The 18,332-nt window shown below is 34.0% G+C and overlaps 1 protein-coding gene across 1 annotated transcript in view; it reads left to right on the top strand.

Moving 5' to 3' along the window:
- AGMO (alkylglycerol monooxygenase) overlaps positions 1 to 18,332 on the top strand; it is a 212,315-nt gene that overhangs the window by 144,908 nt on the left and 49,075 nt on the right. Inside the window, exon 5 of the mRNA XM_045089729.1 lies at positions 1,540 to 1,635. Within this exon, the coding sequence (XP_044945664.1) occupies positions 1,540 to 1,635 (96 nt within the window). The remainder of the gene's footprint in view (positions 1 to 1,539; positions 1,636 to 18,332) is intronic.

Here is an 18,332-nt window from a genome sequence, read left to right as displayed (position 1 = left end):
GGTGGCTCAGTCAGGTAAACACTGACTCTTGATTCAGGCTCAGGTCACGATCTCAGGGTGATGAGATCTAGTCTTGCATCAGGCTCTGCTCTCAGTGGAGTCTGCTTTTCACCCTCTGCCCCTCCCCACCTTCGCTGCTTCGTCTCTCCCTCTCTCTTTCTCTAAAAGAAATAAATAAATAAATCCTTAAAAAAAATTCAAAATAGTATCACAGATCTTTTGGAACCAGAAGGATGGCTAAGTGTCACATGGTTTTCTCCTTCACCACTCATTTGAGAAAACTAAAGCCTAGAGAAGTTTAAGAACCCTGTGAACATCCTGGAGAAATTCTGTAGTAGCACTAAAACTTCAAATGAATGTCTTTGAAAAAGAGCCCAGTGTTCTTTGGTTGCTCACTAATCCAATCCATTGCTGAATAATACATTTATAAATAATAAAACTGATCTTGCTTGTGATGACAGTTGAGATTTTTCATGACTTAAGATTCAAAACAAAAACTAGAAGGGTTTATGTAAATGTCCAATTTCAAATACATCATCACAACTAAACATAGTTGAAATGATATTGAACTAACTAAGAACAAAAGCTTTAACAATAATTTAGAAATAAAATTTAATATTCAGAAGAAATGTTTTTAAAAGAACTAGTTTTTTAGAAATATTAATTCCATAAAATACAAAGTATGAAGTGAGAGTCCTTTCATTCTTATTTGTTTGTTTAGCATTTCATTTAATGAAATGTTTTCTTACAACATAAAATCACTCTTGGAGATCAAAGTCATTAGGAAAACACAGCAGTTTGTGTTTATTAGTTGGTTCTAACCAGTTCTGCGGTTTAAGCACAAGTTGTTTTTCCAAGGCAGAGGCATTTCCGTCTGTTAGGAAATACGGACCTTTAAAATTTGTTTCCACTATGGCATCGTATCATAGCTTCTTCCTTACTGACTCTGAAAAATTTAGGGTATCTCTTGCTCTCAATCAGCCAAATAAAAATATGGTTAAAAGAGAAAATGTATCCTATTCTCTTGTTATAATTGTATACCAAGTTACTTTTTTAATTGTAATTTAATTTTATTACTAAGCATGCCAGGTCATAATCCAGTTTTTAGGAGCTGTTGTGGTATAAAGGCTTATGCTCCTTTTTTAAATTTTTTTTTCTTTCTTTTCTTTCTTCTTCTTCTTTTTTTAAAACTTAAAGTGATTATTTGTGTGTATAAGAAAAACCTCTTTACTTCCAGGAAACACATCCAGCCTTTTCAAGATTAAGGAAACAACATACCACATATGCTATTTTAATTAGACAATATTAAATACAAACTAAAAGTCTGGAGGACTTAGTTCCAATATGTCTGTAACTTTATCACCACATGGAAAATTAACATTGCAAAGTCAAATATGGGAATAAAATATACAGGGTAAGGTATATTTACTAAAGAATAAGGTATATTCATGAAGTTTATACTCATAAGTTGAACCATAGTAAAAGTGTATTTTATATTGAGAATTATATGTATAAATTTTAAATTTTTTGATTTTTCAGATATTCTACTCTCCCCTGGCCCTCTTTATACCACCTTCAGTATATGCTGTTCATCTTCAGTTCAATCTTCTCTACCAATTTTGGATCCACACAGAGGTAACTCTTCTTTTTTTTTTTTTTTTTAAGTTTTATACCTAAGTAGTTAGCCTGAAGAAATGTCCTGGAAATCCACTAGCAACTGATTTATTGTGTAAGAAAAATCTTTGTCTGCCTTCTTTAAGGAGAAACATCTGTTCATTTTTATTCCTTTTTATTGAATATATATTGCAAAGTTTATAAGAAGCAATGAGGCCAGTTGGTCTCAATTAAATAAAAAAATTTTTTGAACTATTAAGTACCAAAACATTCTAATACTATATTCAGTACAATATCTTCCTGTATTACAGTTCATTAAACGTTGTTTACCAAAAGATGTTGAAATTCATTTCAATTTCAAGATATGAATTTATAACTATAAATATTTATATTACATAAATATATGTAATTTTACATATTTAGTATGTTATTTATAATCATTATTTTATACTATAATTTATTATAAGATAATAAACAATAGTTATATGTCAGTATTGATACATTTTACTGTACATATTTATACATACACGTACATATATCAATCAGCGGGAACTCCTTGAAAAAAATTTAATGCTTAAAGAAATTGTGAAAATATCGTTTAAAATCTTGCTTTAATTTTAGAGTTTAGGTTTTATTTAGAGAGTGTTCAAAATGTTTAGCCTTTTTTTCCCCCCAGAAAAATGAAAAAATATAATTTCTTGGGTTTTATGTGGTATCTCAAATCATCAGATTTGAATGTTTTCAGATAGATCGTTAAGCAACTGATTGTTTTATTAACTATGGTACTGTTCTGGTTGTTAAATACCAAAAGTCACAGGCCCAGGAAAACTTACTTATAAACATGAGAACCTCTCCAAGCATTTCACATTTGTTGCAAGCTTTTTGAAGTTCTGTAGGAAACGTGTTGACAGGTGTTGCAGCTGGTTGAACAATAGCGCAAATCACAGCTGCATTCGATACCAAAGCTTGATACAACAAAATGCATTATTTCATTAATCTGCAGTATTTCATGCTACTGCTCTACTTGGAATAAGGAGACTGCTACTATGACTTTGGACATATGAGCCGTTATTTGAAGACCTGTGGTGAAACAGCATTGCGTTTTATGGCAGTTGACATACATCAAACAGTCAATAGGACAACCATCTGAAAGAGTTGTTGAGGCCAATTCTGACTGTAGAGGTCAAAGACCAAATTTGTTTAAATCAGTAGAGGAAAGCTTTCTAATGATTTACATGGAGGGGTTAAAGGAGAATTACATTTTTTATAGCAGCTCTGCTACAGGTCAAGCCACGTGTTGGGTCAGGTATTAGTTTGGACACAGAACAATGGTGCCTAAGTAACTTCCGCCTTTTCCTGTGCCCCTCTAAAAGGTCTATGAGCTAGAGTTTCATCGCAGTCTGTAAAGGGGCAGTGAGAGAAAGCCAGTGGTGAGACATTTCTTTTAAACTCAGGACCTCCAGGTGGCTTCATTTCCAAGCTCAAAAGCAACACATTACAACCTTTCACTTGTCTTGTACCTCATATTTTTGAAAGTACTGTATCATGTATAATTACTACAGTTGAGCTGCACAGGAAGCAGGAACACCCTTTCTGCAATTGAGGTTTGGCTTTTGAAATTTTAAATTATATTATTAGGTGTGAATACATTTATAAGATGTTTTTAACAGCTGTGCATTTAATTACATTTATTATTATAGACAGCATAGTACCACTCATTTGAAATAACAGAATCATGCAGGAAGTAGAACCAAGAGATTTGTAGCTGTGGCTGTTTCCGGGATGAGTGAAATCAAGACCTGAAGTGGGAAGAAGGTTTAACTTTTAAAAATAATTATTATTATCATGTAATTGCCCTAATTTTTTAAAGTTTAATACACAGAAACCATACTCCACTCACAGAAACCCTATGTCAGCCATGGTACACATGACAGTGGTGGCCAAGGAGCCCTGATTAGTCCTGAATGGAGGTTTGATTCTTTCAGTTGTTTCATGGCTACTGACAGCCGTGAAATCAGTTTTCACTCTGAGGGGGATTTGGCCTTAAGGAGGTACTGATTTTCTCAGTGGAAGGATGAGTTCATTCATGTCAGTCTATCAGGGTAGGATAAGAGAAAGTAAAAAAAAATAATAATAAAGCAGAACAGGAACAACATGCTTTTTGAAAGACTGTATGTGAGAGAAAAAATAGACCCTAAAACAAACTAAAGAGTTTATAATGAAATTTTCTGTTTACTTTTGGATTACTTTGATGAAGACAGAGCAGTGTCCATCCCCTTCCTCTTTTCTGAAAGTTACAAAACCTTCTGCTATAAACTGTACTCTGCTGTTTAATTTTTGCCTCCGTTTTTGTTTATTGTTCACTCATCTAAAATATCTGCAGCACAGAGTCGGTGAAGCTCTTTTCTTCTGAGTTTACTGAAAAATACTTATTATTTAATACGTGTTTTAAAGTTAAGAGCTGTGGAATGTTGTCATTTCATTTGAGATTATAGATAATATTTCAGCAGTAGTTGATTCACACAGTAATAGTGGCATCTAGTAATAGATATTATAGATAATTATAGATAATATTTCAGCAGTAGTTGATTCACACAGTAATAGTGGCATCTAGTACCTTATCATTATCTGTTACCTTTGATTTACTATTATCGTTCATGTACGTATCAGTCGATGCTTGTGCAGAGAAATATAAAAGAGAAATAGTTATTTGGTATTGAAGATTTGATCCCATATGATTCAAGGATTTTTATAGTGCTGAACTAAAGCTCCTAAATGAAAAATGGTGCAGTCATAACAAAATGAGCCATCTTATTATTATTATTATTATTATTATTATTTATTTATTTATTTGATAGAGATCACAAGTAGGCAGAGAGGCAGGCAGAGAGAGAGGAAAGCAGACTCCCTGGTGAGCAGAGAGCCCGATGCAGGGCTCGATCCCAGACCCTGAGATCATTACCTGAGCAGAAGGCAGGGGCTTAACCCACTGAGCCACCCAGGTGCCCCTGAGCCATCTTTTTATGTACTAATATGGACAGATACCCAAAAAAGTAACAGTGTATAGTATACGCTAATATTTATATTAAAAAAGGGAAAACAGCTATATGTTTTATATGTTCACAGATGCATGAAATGTTTCTAGAAGTACAGGTGTGTAGCCAACTCTTTTCTCAGGGGAGAGATATTTGGATAGACTAGGGAGAAGGATTAGATTAAGATATTAACATTAATCTTACCCATGTCAGTGTGGGCAAGGAGCTCTCTCTTTGGGTAATATTTCTCTAATAAGTGATGATGTTGTGCAGCATTCCAGGTACTTATTGGTCATTGATGCATTTGCTTTAATAAACTGCCTGTTTAAGCTTTTATCTATTTTTTATTGACTTGTTTGCTTAAGTGACTTGAAATTCTTTATAGATTCTCATTATAAATCACTGTCCGATTTATGCATTTCAATTATATTTCTCCATCCTATAGCATGCTTTTTTCATTTTCTTTTAGATTATTTTGAAAAAAAATATTGAATTTTGAAGTTTAATTTATCTTTTTTTAATGGCTAGGTGGTTTTTCTTGTTTGCTGTATTTTCTCCATGAACTCTTTATCATTTTTATGAATACCCACTTCTGTGCACCATTTAAAAGTAGAAACTTTCTTTCAGCCTTTTGATTACCTGAATCCTTTGTTGAAAAGAAATTGACCGTATGTGGTCGGCTCTAATTTTAGGCTTCTGTTCTCTTCTATTGATTTCTTTCCTCTTATCCCAATCCCTCACTTTATTATTATAGCTTAACAGGAAGACTTATTTGTACAATTGATAAAAAAAATTTTATTTAAAAATTCTCCATGACCTTCTTACTTTCTTATTGTGTAGTCTTTGAATGGACAGTTTTCTTGCTTTCACTCCTTTGTTTATACCATATATTTCTCTCTCTCTCTCTCTCTTTTTTTTTTCTCTTTGCCTCATGGCTTGGAGTACACAGGTTATATATTTTTGGTCAAATTTTGAAACAAACAAACAAACATGGCCAGTATTTCCTTAAACATTGTATTTACACCTTTCTCTCTCTCCTCTCTTTGGACTCAAAATGCCTGTTTATTAAACTCTTCAGGTTTAATTACCATTTACCTGCCCTCTCTAATGTAAAAATTTTAAGCCCATTCAGTGGATTTCCCACATCAGATATTATGCCTTAAATTTTTGAATTTCCATTTCTTTTTTGTCCTTTTTATTTATTTATTTATTTTCAAAGCTTGTCCTTTTTATTTATTTATTTATTTTTCAGTGTTCGAAGATTCATTCTTTTTGCACCACATCCAGTGCTCCATGCAATACATGCCCTCCTTAATACCCACCACGAGGCTCACCCATTCCCCTACCACCCCCAACCCTCAGTTTGTTTCTGAGTCCCCAGTCTCTCATATTTCGTCTCCCCCTCCGATTTCCCCCATCTCACTTCTCTCCATTTCCTCTGTGTTATTCCTTATGCTGCCCAAGCAAGTGAAACCATATAATTGACTCTCTCTGCTTGACTTATTTAACTCAGCATAATCTCCTCCAGTCCTGTCCATGTTGATACAAAAGTTGAGTATTAATCCTTTTTGATGAAGGCTTAATACTCTTCATACAACTGTCCTAATCAATATGACACACCTATAGAGTAAGTATCAGCAGAAGTTAGAGTGTAGGAGAACTGCAGGAATGCAGTGTGCAGAATTAGAAAGCATAAGAGATACGTAGTGGAATTATGAAGCTACATAACTGAAGAGACAATAAGAACTGGAAGTTTACAGAAATGTGGAGATAGAGAAAAGAATAGGAAAATGTAACTTTACGGCAGCAAAAACAATAAAGCGGTAGCAGAATGACCTGAGATTTAGATCTGACTTCTTCATACAACTAATAGAGTGGTTTGCTTATGGTGCTTTTATAGCCAACATTATGATTTTCTTCAAAACCTTATGGAGTCTACCAAGACCCAGTCTTGTGTAAAAAATGTGGTTTTAGTGCGCCTGGGTGGCTCAGTGGGTTAAAACCTCTGCCTTCGGCTCAGGTCATGATCCCAGGATCCTGGGATCAAGCCCTGCATCGGGCTCTCTGCTCTGCAGGGAGCCTGCTTCCTCCCCTCTCTCTCTCTGCCTGCCTCTCTGCCTACTTGTGATCTCTCTCTCTCTCAAATAAATAAACTCTTTTAAAAACAAACAAACAAACAAACAACAACGTGGTTTTAAGTACATTTACCTATTTCATCTTACCATTTTATTAAACCATTATATATAAAATATATAACATTTGTAACATGAATTCTAAGTCATGATTTCAGAGAAATAAGTTTAGTTTATCTCAGATTTCTATAGCTGTTATTTTGTTCTTTGTATTAGAATTATTAAGCTAGTTGACAAAGCTTTTTCATTATATTAATTAATATTTATTTTGCATAAAGACACTTGGGAAGATATTCTTGAATATTTCACATACTGTAATTATTAAAACCTAAATATGCATATCATAACACATAATTATTCATCTCAAGTGTGTTTTATAAAACATAGTAAAAGTGGGGCACCTGGATGACTTTAATTAACTCAATTAAACATCTGCCTTCAGCTCAGATCACAATCTCAGGGTCCTGGGATGGAGCCCCAGGTCAGGCTCCCTGCTTAGCAGGGAGTCTGTTTCTCCCTCTCCATCTGTCCTGCCCCTAAGCTCATGCTCTCTCTGTGTCTCAAATAAATAAATAAAGTTTTTTTAAAAAACATAATATGGACATTGGGGAGGGTATGTGATTTGGTGAGTGCTGTGAAGTGTGTAAACCTGGTGATTCACAGACCTGTATCCCTGGGGATAAAAATATATGTTTATAAAAAATAAAAAATTAAAATAAAAAAAAAAAAAAAAAAAAAAAAAAAAAAAAAAAAACATAATAAAAGTAGGGTCACCTGGCTGGCTCAGTCCATAGAGTGTGGGACTCTTGACCTCAGGATCCTGAGTTCCTGCCCCGTGTTGGGTGTAGAGTTTACTCAAAGAAAGAAGGAAGGCAGGAAGGCAAGAGAGAAAGAAAGAAAGAAAGAAAGAAAGAAAGAAAGAAAGAAAATAAAAAGAAAAGAAAGTAACTATTTACATAATGTAAACTTGTGTTTTCCTTTTGTGGCCTCAGGAATTATATTGCCTGAAGTCCTGACTTCATTTATTACTATTACTGTGACCTTGGACAGTTCAGTTTACCTTCCTGTGCCTTAGTTTCTTCTTATATAAAATAAAGATACTAACAATACACAGTATTGAGTATTAAAAAAGATAGTTCATATTCTAATCTATAGATGTTTGTAGTACTTTTGTTTTTCTTTTTAATCTTTTCTGTAAACTAGATAACTTTTATTTTATGTCACTTACTAACCATTCCTAGCCATCCTTATGATTATTCATGTACATTTTGTACTTGTGATTTTAATGCAGTCCATATTTTGGTTAGTATGAATTATTAATATGAATAAATGCAGTTGGATTTTAGATTTAAGAAAATAATGCACAAATTTACTTTAGAAAAATATATACCTTTATGAGCTTGAGATTCTGATCACAAAATGCATTGTTCAGGTTTTTTTGTCATAATCCTTTTTTTTTTCTAATTCAGGAACTAGTCAATGTAGAAAATTATGAAATTTGCCAAACTCAATATATCTTTTTAAATATTTCAAGCATTATATCCCACAGACATCCACTGAGTGCCTATTTCATTTGTAGTCTTGCATATAGTAACAAAGACAAAAAAAAAAAGAGAGGCTGGAACAATGAGATACAATATTCTGGATGAAGGAAAAGTAGCTCAAAAGGTATTTTTAAATGACTGAATGTTAGAAGACTAAACAGTTACAGTTATCCCAAGCCACAAATTCTCAGCTACTGATATTTGTCATTTGTTTGATCTGTCCCCAGGAAAAACTTGAAGAGATGACATTTCTATTTATTTGTCTCTTATTTACTTCATTTTACATGTCATTTACTTATCCAGAACTCATGTTTTCAGAAAGTATTTTAAGCATTTTGTCAAATACTATCTCACTAAATCTTCATAACAAGTTTATGGAATAGTTAATACTGTTGCCTCAAGTTAAGTATACTAAGTAACTTGTACTGCATCATAGGACTGGTAAGTGTCAGAGCTGGGCTTTGGACTGAGTAGTGAGGCTCCAGATTCCTTGTTCTCATCCATTTCTGACCACACTGTTATAATAGCCACCATGTATTAAACATGCAATATATGCTAAGCAGAAGATTTTCATTTAATTCCCATAAAGTAACTTGAATCACTAAAGGTCAACTACTTTTGACTACTTAAAGACTTTTATAGTTTGTAAAGAATGAATATAATTATAAATAACCTCAGTTAATGATGCTTTATTTTAAGGGTACCTGTAGAAGTACAAACTATCCCAGAAAGTTAATAGACAATTTCAGAAAACTGGAAATTTTATATTCACCAACTTTGTGGCAAACACTATCCTTTTTCAAAGCTAAAATATTGAGATTCTGCAGTTTATATAAGGTAACCGAGCTGGCCTCAGAGCATATTGTGTTTTGGCCGTTACCTACTTATTACCCTTCCTCTTCACTCTATTTATTTGGTTATATCTCAGTGTACCATGATGGGAGGCAACAGGGTTCATAAATAACTCACATTGCACAATGAAAGAAGTTTAAACCTATTGGTTAGTTAAGAGAGGACTTTGTAATCTTGCCTGGATCAAATTACTGTGTGACCTTTATACACATCTGTTTGTCCCTCTTAAAATGTAATCTATCCTCAGAGGTTAGTCCTACTGAAAATCCTTTGGTGATGTTCAGTTGCTTGATGAGCGAAGTCTAAATTGCTTTAATTTAATGTTTCTCTTGCACTGCCTTCAAATAGATTTCCTGTGTACATCCTGTTACTTTCCATTCTGTGCAATTCATTCCGAGTTGACTATTTTCCATTTCCCAAATACATCTGCTATGTAATTATTACTGTTTCTCTTCTTTCATATTTTCTACATTTTGCTTTTCTATACATTCTTTAAGGCCTCACTCAAATCTTCAGAAAGCATCTCTTCTATCAAGAGTAAGTACTTACGTAGCTCAGACCATGTATCGGTCACTGCTAAGTATTTCATAAGATTTGTTTATTTAGTGATGCCTGGGTGGTTCAGTCAGTTAAGCATCTGCCTTCGGGTCAGGTTAAAATCTCAGGATCCTGGAATGGAGCCCCACGTGGGGCTCTCTGCTCAGCAGGGAGTCTGCTTCTCCCTCTCCCTCTGTCCCACCCGCTTGTGCATGTGCTCTCTCTCAAATAAATAAAAAAAAAAACTTTAAAAATAAGATTTGCTTATTTAATTATCATACAATCCTATTGTCCCCATTCAAAGAGAAGTTGAAGTATATAGAATTAAATAACTTGCCTAAGGTTGTAGCTAATTAGTAGTCGATATGTGATTCAAAACCTGGTAAACTATTTTCTCCTTTCCTCCTCTGAAATCTGGTATCAGTGATTTTACATTTCTTAGAGATGACCAGATTATGTGGAACAACCCCAATATATGTCTGTTTTCCTGGCATAATTGTTAATAGCTCATCCTTTCCTCTCTTTGAAAGTATTACATACTCGTTTTCCTCCTAAACAGCTCTTGATCTCTCTTAACCTTTCCATTCTTTTATCTCACCTTAGCTAATGCTCCTTCCATCAGTTATATAGATGGCTATGATAGAATATTATTCTCTTCTCTTCCTACAGACTCTTCTCTCTTCCAAATTTTTGCATACAACAGCCATGGTGGTGATTTTAGAAACCCAGTTATATCAGGCACTGCCAACATGAGTACAAATACCCACAATAAGAAGTTTTGAATGGCTTTCTGCTGCCTCCAGGACAAAATCAAATACCTTAAATTCATGAATGGATTTCAGGGTTCTTAGAACATGACCCTGCTTTACTGCTCTGTTCTCATCCCATTAGTCAGATGCTCCAGCCAAACCACATTTCTTTTTCTCTCACGTACTCCAAACGCTTATTCATTTTCTGTATTTATATATGCTCTCTTTGTTGATGACCTTTTCCAAACATTCTTCATAATGCAACTCAATTACATTCTTCATAATGCAACTCAATTACCACTTCCTTATGAATGTCTTTTTTTCACCTCCTACTTAACTCTGTAAGTGCACTTTTCTTTTTTTTTTTTAATTTTATGGTGTTTTTTTTCAGTGTTCCAAGGTTCATTGTTTATGCACCACACCCAGTGCTCCATGCAATACATGCCCTCCCACCACGAGGCTCAACCATCCCCCCCACCCCTCCCTTCCCAAACCCTCAGGTTGTTTCTCAGAATCCACAGTCTCTAATGCTTCTTCTCCCCCTCTGATTTCCCCCAATTCACTTTTCCTTTCCTTCTCCTAATGTCCTCCATGTTATTCCTTATGCTCCACAAGTAAGTGAAACCATATGATAATTGACTTTTTCTGCTTGACTTGCTTCACTCAGCATAATCTCCTCCAGTACCATCCATATTGATACAAAAGTTGGGTATTCATCCTTTCTGATGGAGGCATAATATTCCATTGTATATACGGACCATATTTTCTTTATCCATTCGTCCATTGAAGGGCATCTTTGCTCTTTCCACAGTTTGGTGATTGTGGCCATTGCTGCTATGAACACTGGGGTACATATGGCCCTTCTTTGCACTACATCGGTATCTTTGGAGTAAATACCAGGAGTGCAATTGCAGGGTCATAAGGAAGCTCTATTTTTAGTTTCTTAAGGAATATCCACACTGTTTTCCAAAGTGCCTGTACCAACTTGCATTCCCACCAACAGTGTAAGAGGGTTCCCCTTTCTCCACATCCTCTCCAATACATGTTTAATGACTTGTTAATTTTGACCATTCTAACTGGTGTAAGGTGGTATCTCAGTGTGGTTTTGATTTGAATCTCCCTAATGGCTAATGATGAATCCATTCCTGATTAAAATGCTTCAAAGTATAGGGATAGAGGGAACATTCCTCAACTTCACGAAATTGATCTGTGAGAAACCCACAGCGAATATCATTCTCAATGGGGAAAAGCTGGCAGCCTTCCCTTTGAGATCAGGAACACGACAAGGATGCCCACTCTCACCACTGTTGTTCAACATAGTAATAGAAGTCCTAGCAACAGCAGTCAGACCAACAGAAAGAAATAAAAGGTATTCAAATTGGCAAAGAAGTCGTCAAACTCTCTCTCTTCACAGATGACATGATACTTTATATGGAAAACCCAAAAGACTCCACTCCCAAACTACTAAAACTCATACAGCAATTCAGTAATGTGGCAGGATACAAAATCAATGCACAGAAATCAGTTTCTTTCTTATACACTAACAGTGAAAATATAGAAAGGGAAATAGAGAATCGATTCCATTTACTATAGCACCAAGAACCATAAGACACCTGGGAATAAACCTAAACAAAGACATAAAGGATCTGTACTCGAGGAACTGCACTTTTCTTTTCATTACTGCTGTGTTTATTTCCATTTCCACATTGGGAGTTAAGAGTAAGCTCTGTTGGGGGATGTGAATACTGTAACATATTGGTTCCTGCTTATGAAAGCATTCAGTTAATAATGCTGAAGTTTACTTCTTATACATCTATACTGTATTTGTTACTAAACTCTGTTTCTCCCATTATTCTGAGTTCCTTGATAACAAAAAGTAAAACATGGCTTGTCTCTTATGAGAACATATGTTTGTGTATATAAGTACATATATTATATACATATGAACTTTAATAAATACACATAGTAGTGTTTAAATACTTATATCTCTTGTTGATAATAAGTAAATAAGTTTGTATGTTTATACTTATTTGCACTTATATCTGGGGTACAGCTATGCTGTATCTCCCTAATATAAATTTTTAATGGTTATGATCATGTATCTTTTAGAATTTTAAGGAATTTTTGAGGAAGAAGCAGTTATATTTTAAAACAAATGTTTTTGAAAAATACTTGTTATAACAAAAATCAAATTTCATGCTTCTTGTCTATCAGGTCCTTATTTCAATAGTTCGTAATAAGCCTTCCATCATGGAAATAAGCTGAGATATTTCACAGCACTTCTGTCTGTTTACTCCCATAGTCCCTGTTATTCCTTTCTGAATTTCAGGTTCCAGTTCTCTCTTCTTCCTTCTTTAGAATTTAATTTACTTCACTAGTTTCATATTGCCTCTAAGTAATTACATAGTCTGTAGCTCTAACGCTAATTCTCTTACAGATTTAAGGTCAGTGTTTCCAATGTGTCATTTAATATATTCACAAGAGTACTTGGCAGTACACAGAGTTAACATATTTAAAATGTATTTCATTATGACTCAAGTCAGAGGCTCTTCTTTACTTCCATTGCTACTTCAGGTCAACATCATGGTCAAATATTGTTGTTTCCAAAGAACTCTTTGACCTCTTTGTAACCTGTCTTCAAGTCCTATACATGTTCTCTCTAGAAGTGATCTTTTGTTGCATTCTGTAGTTACCTTTTAAGATAATTCACCCTTAACTTATTTATGTATAATTTTGTAGTGTCTTCCCAAATGTATTAGATATGCAAATCTCTTTGAAATTCATATATTTAAAATAAAAATAGTTCTTGAGTGCTTACTCTCTGCCAGACAAAGAGACTAATTGGCCTGAATTGGCATCACTTGTTACTATCATATTGAGGATTATGTCCTCCTTCAAGAATCTGTTAGATTCTACTGATTCTTTCCTAAAGGGAAAAAAACTTTGCATAAAAAAATAATTTTAGGGGCACCTGGATGGCTCAGTGGGTTAAAGCCTCTGCCTTCTGCTCAGGTCATGATCCCAAGGTCCTGGGATCCAGTCCTGTTTGGGCTCTCTATTCAGCAGGGAGCCTGCTTCCCTTCCTCTCTCTCTGTCTGCCTTTCTGCCTACTTGTGATCTCTGTCTGTCAAATACATAAATAAAATCTTTAAAAATAATAATAATAATTTTATTGAGCTTCCCAAAGCTCATCAAAAGACTATCTAAAAATTCATAGATCACTATTTTAAAATGTCTGTTGTGAAAGTAATGGAATTTGAGGGTTTCCAGCATAAGGGAGAAGTTGGGAATCTACTAATAGAATTGAAAAGAAGACTATTTTAAGAACAAGAAAGTAATAAGACATAATGTCTAAGAGTATAGGTTGTGTAATCAAAGAGAAATCTATCCTCTGTTGGAGTTTTGTACACTCTTGTGTTTGCAGAACCTAAAAGCATTCCCACATAAGAGAATCTTAAGAAATGCTTGCTGAAGGATGGGTGTGAATATTTAGTAAAGTTATCTAAATTCTCTGACTTTGCTTTCTAATCTTTAATGAAGGTAATCATACCTACCCCATAAAAGTGCACTGAGGCTTAATAAAATAACATATGTTAGTTGTATATAGTCAGGTAAATAATACCAGTTATTATGGTATCTATTATGAAAAAAGTCGTAAGACTACATATTAGAATTGGTACATAAGGTCAGAGTTGGATGGATCACATGCATGTATCAGAGTTATCTGGGTGCTTACTCAAAATATAGAATAATAATAGACCTCTTCTAAGAACCATAAAATATACATAAATCTCCTCTGACCAAGGGTAGGAATCTGCAACTTTGATATTAGGAAGCTTGAGCTCCATGAATATGGGAGCTCACAGTAAACGTCTTAAAGACAAAGACTGTGTTTTATTCATCTTCTTTTTCCCATTGTCTTGAACTTGAATGACCATCAACAACTACCTTTTTTTTTTAAGATTTTATTTATTTATTTGACAGAGAGAGACAGAGATCACAAGTAGGCAGAGAGGTAGGCAGAAAGAGGGTGAAGGAGGCTCCCTGCTGAGCAGAGATTCCTGATGTGGGGCTAGATGCCAGGACCCTGAGATCATGAGCTGAGCCGAAGGCAGAGGCTTAACCCACTGAGCCACCCAGGCACCCCAACAAATACCTTTTTGATTAACAATTGAATTGATCTTATTAATTAAACTTTTTACAATATATGTATATATTGGAGAGGATAGGGAGAAACAAATTCTCATACCAAAGACTTAGATCAGAGAGTACTGAATTGTGTTCCTTCAGATTCCTGTGTTGTAACCATAATCCTGAATATAATAATATTTGAAAATGGGGCTTTTAGAAGGTAAATGGGTCATGAGAATGAAGTCCTCATGATGGGATTTGTGCCCTTTTAAGAAGAGACATGAGAGAGAGGATACAGTAAGATTACTGTTATGAAACACTAAATCTCAATCTTGAAGGACCTGCTAGCCTCCATCACTCTGAGAAGTAAATGTTTTTTAAGCCGTTCAGTATATTGTGTTTAGTTATAGCATCCTGAACTAAGACAATTGTTTTGAAAATAGGGCAGATGAACTTGAGACAGATACTTGTAGCATCTAATCTACTGACTGAAAATCCATTCTACATTTATAATAATAATCAAAGTGTAGTTAGTTTTAGAATGAGTTATGTATTTGGAGCATGTTTTATAAGACTGCCAGGACTGGATATTTAAACAAGGACTACTTGACCCTTCAGTTTATTATCTACTTTTTTTTTTTTTAACATAATGTGACTAATGATAATAACGTGGTTCTTTTTTTCTCTGAGTATCCAAGCTGGTAATATAAAACTTGTGTTTCACTAGAATGAAGTTTTATATTGTTATGCTTATGAATGCTTCCTATTTCCCGTCTGTCAATTTAATCTGTGTTGTTAAAAAGAGAAAGTCACCTGGAATCTACCTCTTTTTGAAGGAACACATTCAGTAGCTACTTGCGTGCATTTTTCCAAAGAAAAATCAAAAGTGTTATTTAAAATGTAAGCCGAGACAAATTCAAATAAAATGCTAACTTGTCTAGCTCTTGTCCTCTTGTTTGAGGAATAATGCAATCATAAGTGACAAGAATCACCCTTCAAGATAATTTATTATAAACGTGGTCCTTTAAAACTGCTGTTTATTGTATAAACATAGCCTAGTCTCATTCTTCTTAAAACTAAGCTTTTAACTCTTTAACCCTATGGTATAGATTCATCAGAAATTTACTCCCTATGAAGCTCTTCATGATTCCAACAGTCCTGATTCCTCCAGATTGTTTTATTTCCAAACTATAAATATTGTTTTTCACTCCTCAGTGTGGAAATTCAGCTACCTTCATATTACATGCTTACTGAAGTAGAAAGCTGCCTAATCAGATAGGAAAACATTTGGCTGTGAATAAATCAGCATTTGTCGAGGATTTCAAAGTGTGAACCTAGGCAGACAAGCACACATCCTAAGAGCTCTGCTTTCTCTTGCTTCCCTGTAGAGAAATCAGAGGTTAATATGGCTGCCGCCACCATCTGTCTAAATACTTGAGTGTGTCGTCTTGAATTAACATAGCAGAACTAGTGGGGGAGGTCATTAAGATTTTATTTTTACATTTCATCACCAGATGCTCTACAATATAAATTTATCCATAAATGTTCAGATTGATTAAGTTTTTAACAAAGAGAACAATGAGTGTTTAAAAATCAACTAATTCAGAACAAGAAGAAAATTATTTTAATATGTTAACTTGTAGTATTCATGGATTCTATTCTTCTTTTCCTAAAACTTTAAATGAGGAATTGCTATAGAATTTCTTGGTAGTAAAAAACGTATTCCTATATATGTTCCAACCAATAGCAATGGAATTGTCACTCATTGTAACTTTAAGAAATAGTTAAATTACCTGTAACTAAATTGTAATTTCCATTGTTCTATTTCATGATCTCTCAAAAGATCTTAACACAGGACTTTTCATAAACTGAGCACTCAGTAAATACCTCTTAAATAAGTGAACCTTGCACAGTGACTGTTGAAGAAGCTCATGAACAGAAGAGAGCTCTCTACAGTGTTCTCCTGGGGCCATCGGTGGGATTTTTTGAAAAGCTGCACTCTAGGGGGCTAGATAAAAGCATATATTTTTACTAAAGGTAATTCTTAGCTTTTGACCTAGAAAAGAATTCAATTTGCTTCTTATTAGGTAATCTTATGCCATTTATAAATTCAAATGGGTTGTAAGTTCAAATACCTGTACTGTGAAATGGTAACGGAAAAGAAAAAAATGAGTGCTTTTCTCATCCTTCTCAAAAGCACACAAAATTTTTGAAAAAGAAAACTTTTTATAAAACCTTTTTTTCTGAAATAGCTCTACCCTTCCATTGAAGAGTCCACTAGATGTAAATGATCTTCCTATAGGAAGTGCCTGTATATCACTTCATTTCCTTTTACTTCTAAAACCTAGTAAATCCAGGAAAATTCAATAAATCTTTGCAGAATGAATGGACTGGCTGACAAGAAACTACTTGGTTGGCTTATTATGCAACTATCTTTTCCTAAGAAACTTCTATAAAAATTTATAAATATAGATTTTAGTTATCAGGAACACTACTTCCAATGCTGATAGAAAATGCTTTGTTACTCTGAAAAAAAATAAATTAAAAAAAAAGAAAAGAAGAAAATAATGAAATGGAAAGGAAAGAAAGAGAAAAATGTCAGCACAATGGGCTAATTTACTTTTACCCTCTAAAAAGTGGAGGTGTAAAGTATATAAAATAAAATAAACTAGAAAAACAAAAAAAAATGCTTATTGGTAATTTGGTACTTAAAATAGCTGTTAATTGGGATTCAAATATATATTTAGTATATAGGTAAATATATTTAATAAGGATAAATTTATATGTATACATTTCTATATTTGTCCTTCAGATTTTCTGTCTGTAAATACAACTATAATACTAGACTATATATTGAAAGGTCATGGAAATATTTATAACTGCTTACTTTCCAAAAAGACATGCATAAGCCTATAGTTATTGTAAAGCTCTTCCCAAATAAAAGATTTTCCAAATTTTTTATTCATAAATGTACATGCAGACATGCTTAGTTGATAGTTAAAAGAAGGAAAGTAAAAGAAAGAAAAGAGGGAAGGAAGGAAGGTAAATTACCATGAAATAAACAACTGGTCATGGTATAATTATTAGTCCATTTAATTTTAATTTGGGTTTGTACTGAATCTTGTGACTAATCTACTTGAAAAGTCTGCCGTTTTCAGACCGTATGTCAAGCATATCATTCTTAGTTAAATATAATGTGACAATGATTTGTCTATCAGATAATAAATGTATTAGGAACAGGCTTAGTATTTCCCTTAAATACTGACTGCAGTGAAACATGGAGGCCCACAGTGGTATCAGGGTCCTGGAACATCAGTCATGAATAATGCTATAAAGAAGTTTTGACTTGTTAGAGTTAATGTCATCCCTATAACCTATGCTCATCTGAATGCAGGCATTTTCCTGCTATGGAGATTTCATTTCTCTTCACCCCCAGCCCAGTCACTCCTCAGCGTCTCTCATATTGTAGGCACATTCATTGTTAATAAGTGTTCTGTAAAACACATGCTTCTTAGGACATATTTTCCCTATTATGATTTTTTCCCTCTCAGACAGGAAGCATGAATATTTGTAAGCATGTCTTACTTGGAAAGAAATTTATAATTAACTATGGGCTCACACTTTATTTCTGAGAAGTAAGAGGTTAAAAATACTCCTATAGGTTTTCAATAATATATTCCAGTATTTTTAGTACCCATTTGCAGGTAGGAAAACCGAAGGGTGGAAATATAATGTGAC

The sequence above is a fragment of the Mustela putorius genome, unplaced genomic scaffold (genome assembly GCF_011764305.1).
Source record: "Mustela putorius furo isolate JIRA1106 unplaced genomic scaffold, ASM1176430v1.1 tig00003845_pilon_pilon_pilon, whole genome shotgun sequence".
NCBI lineage: Eukaryota > Metazoa > Chordata > Mammalia > Carnivora > Mustelidae > Mustela > Mustela putorius.
This window is presented reverse-complemented; position numbering and strand designations above follow the sequence as displayed.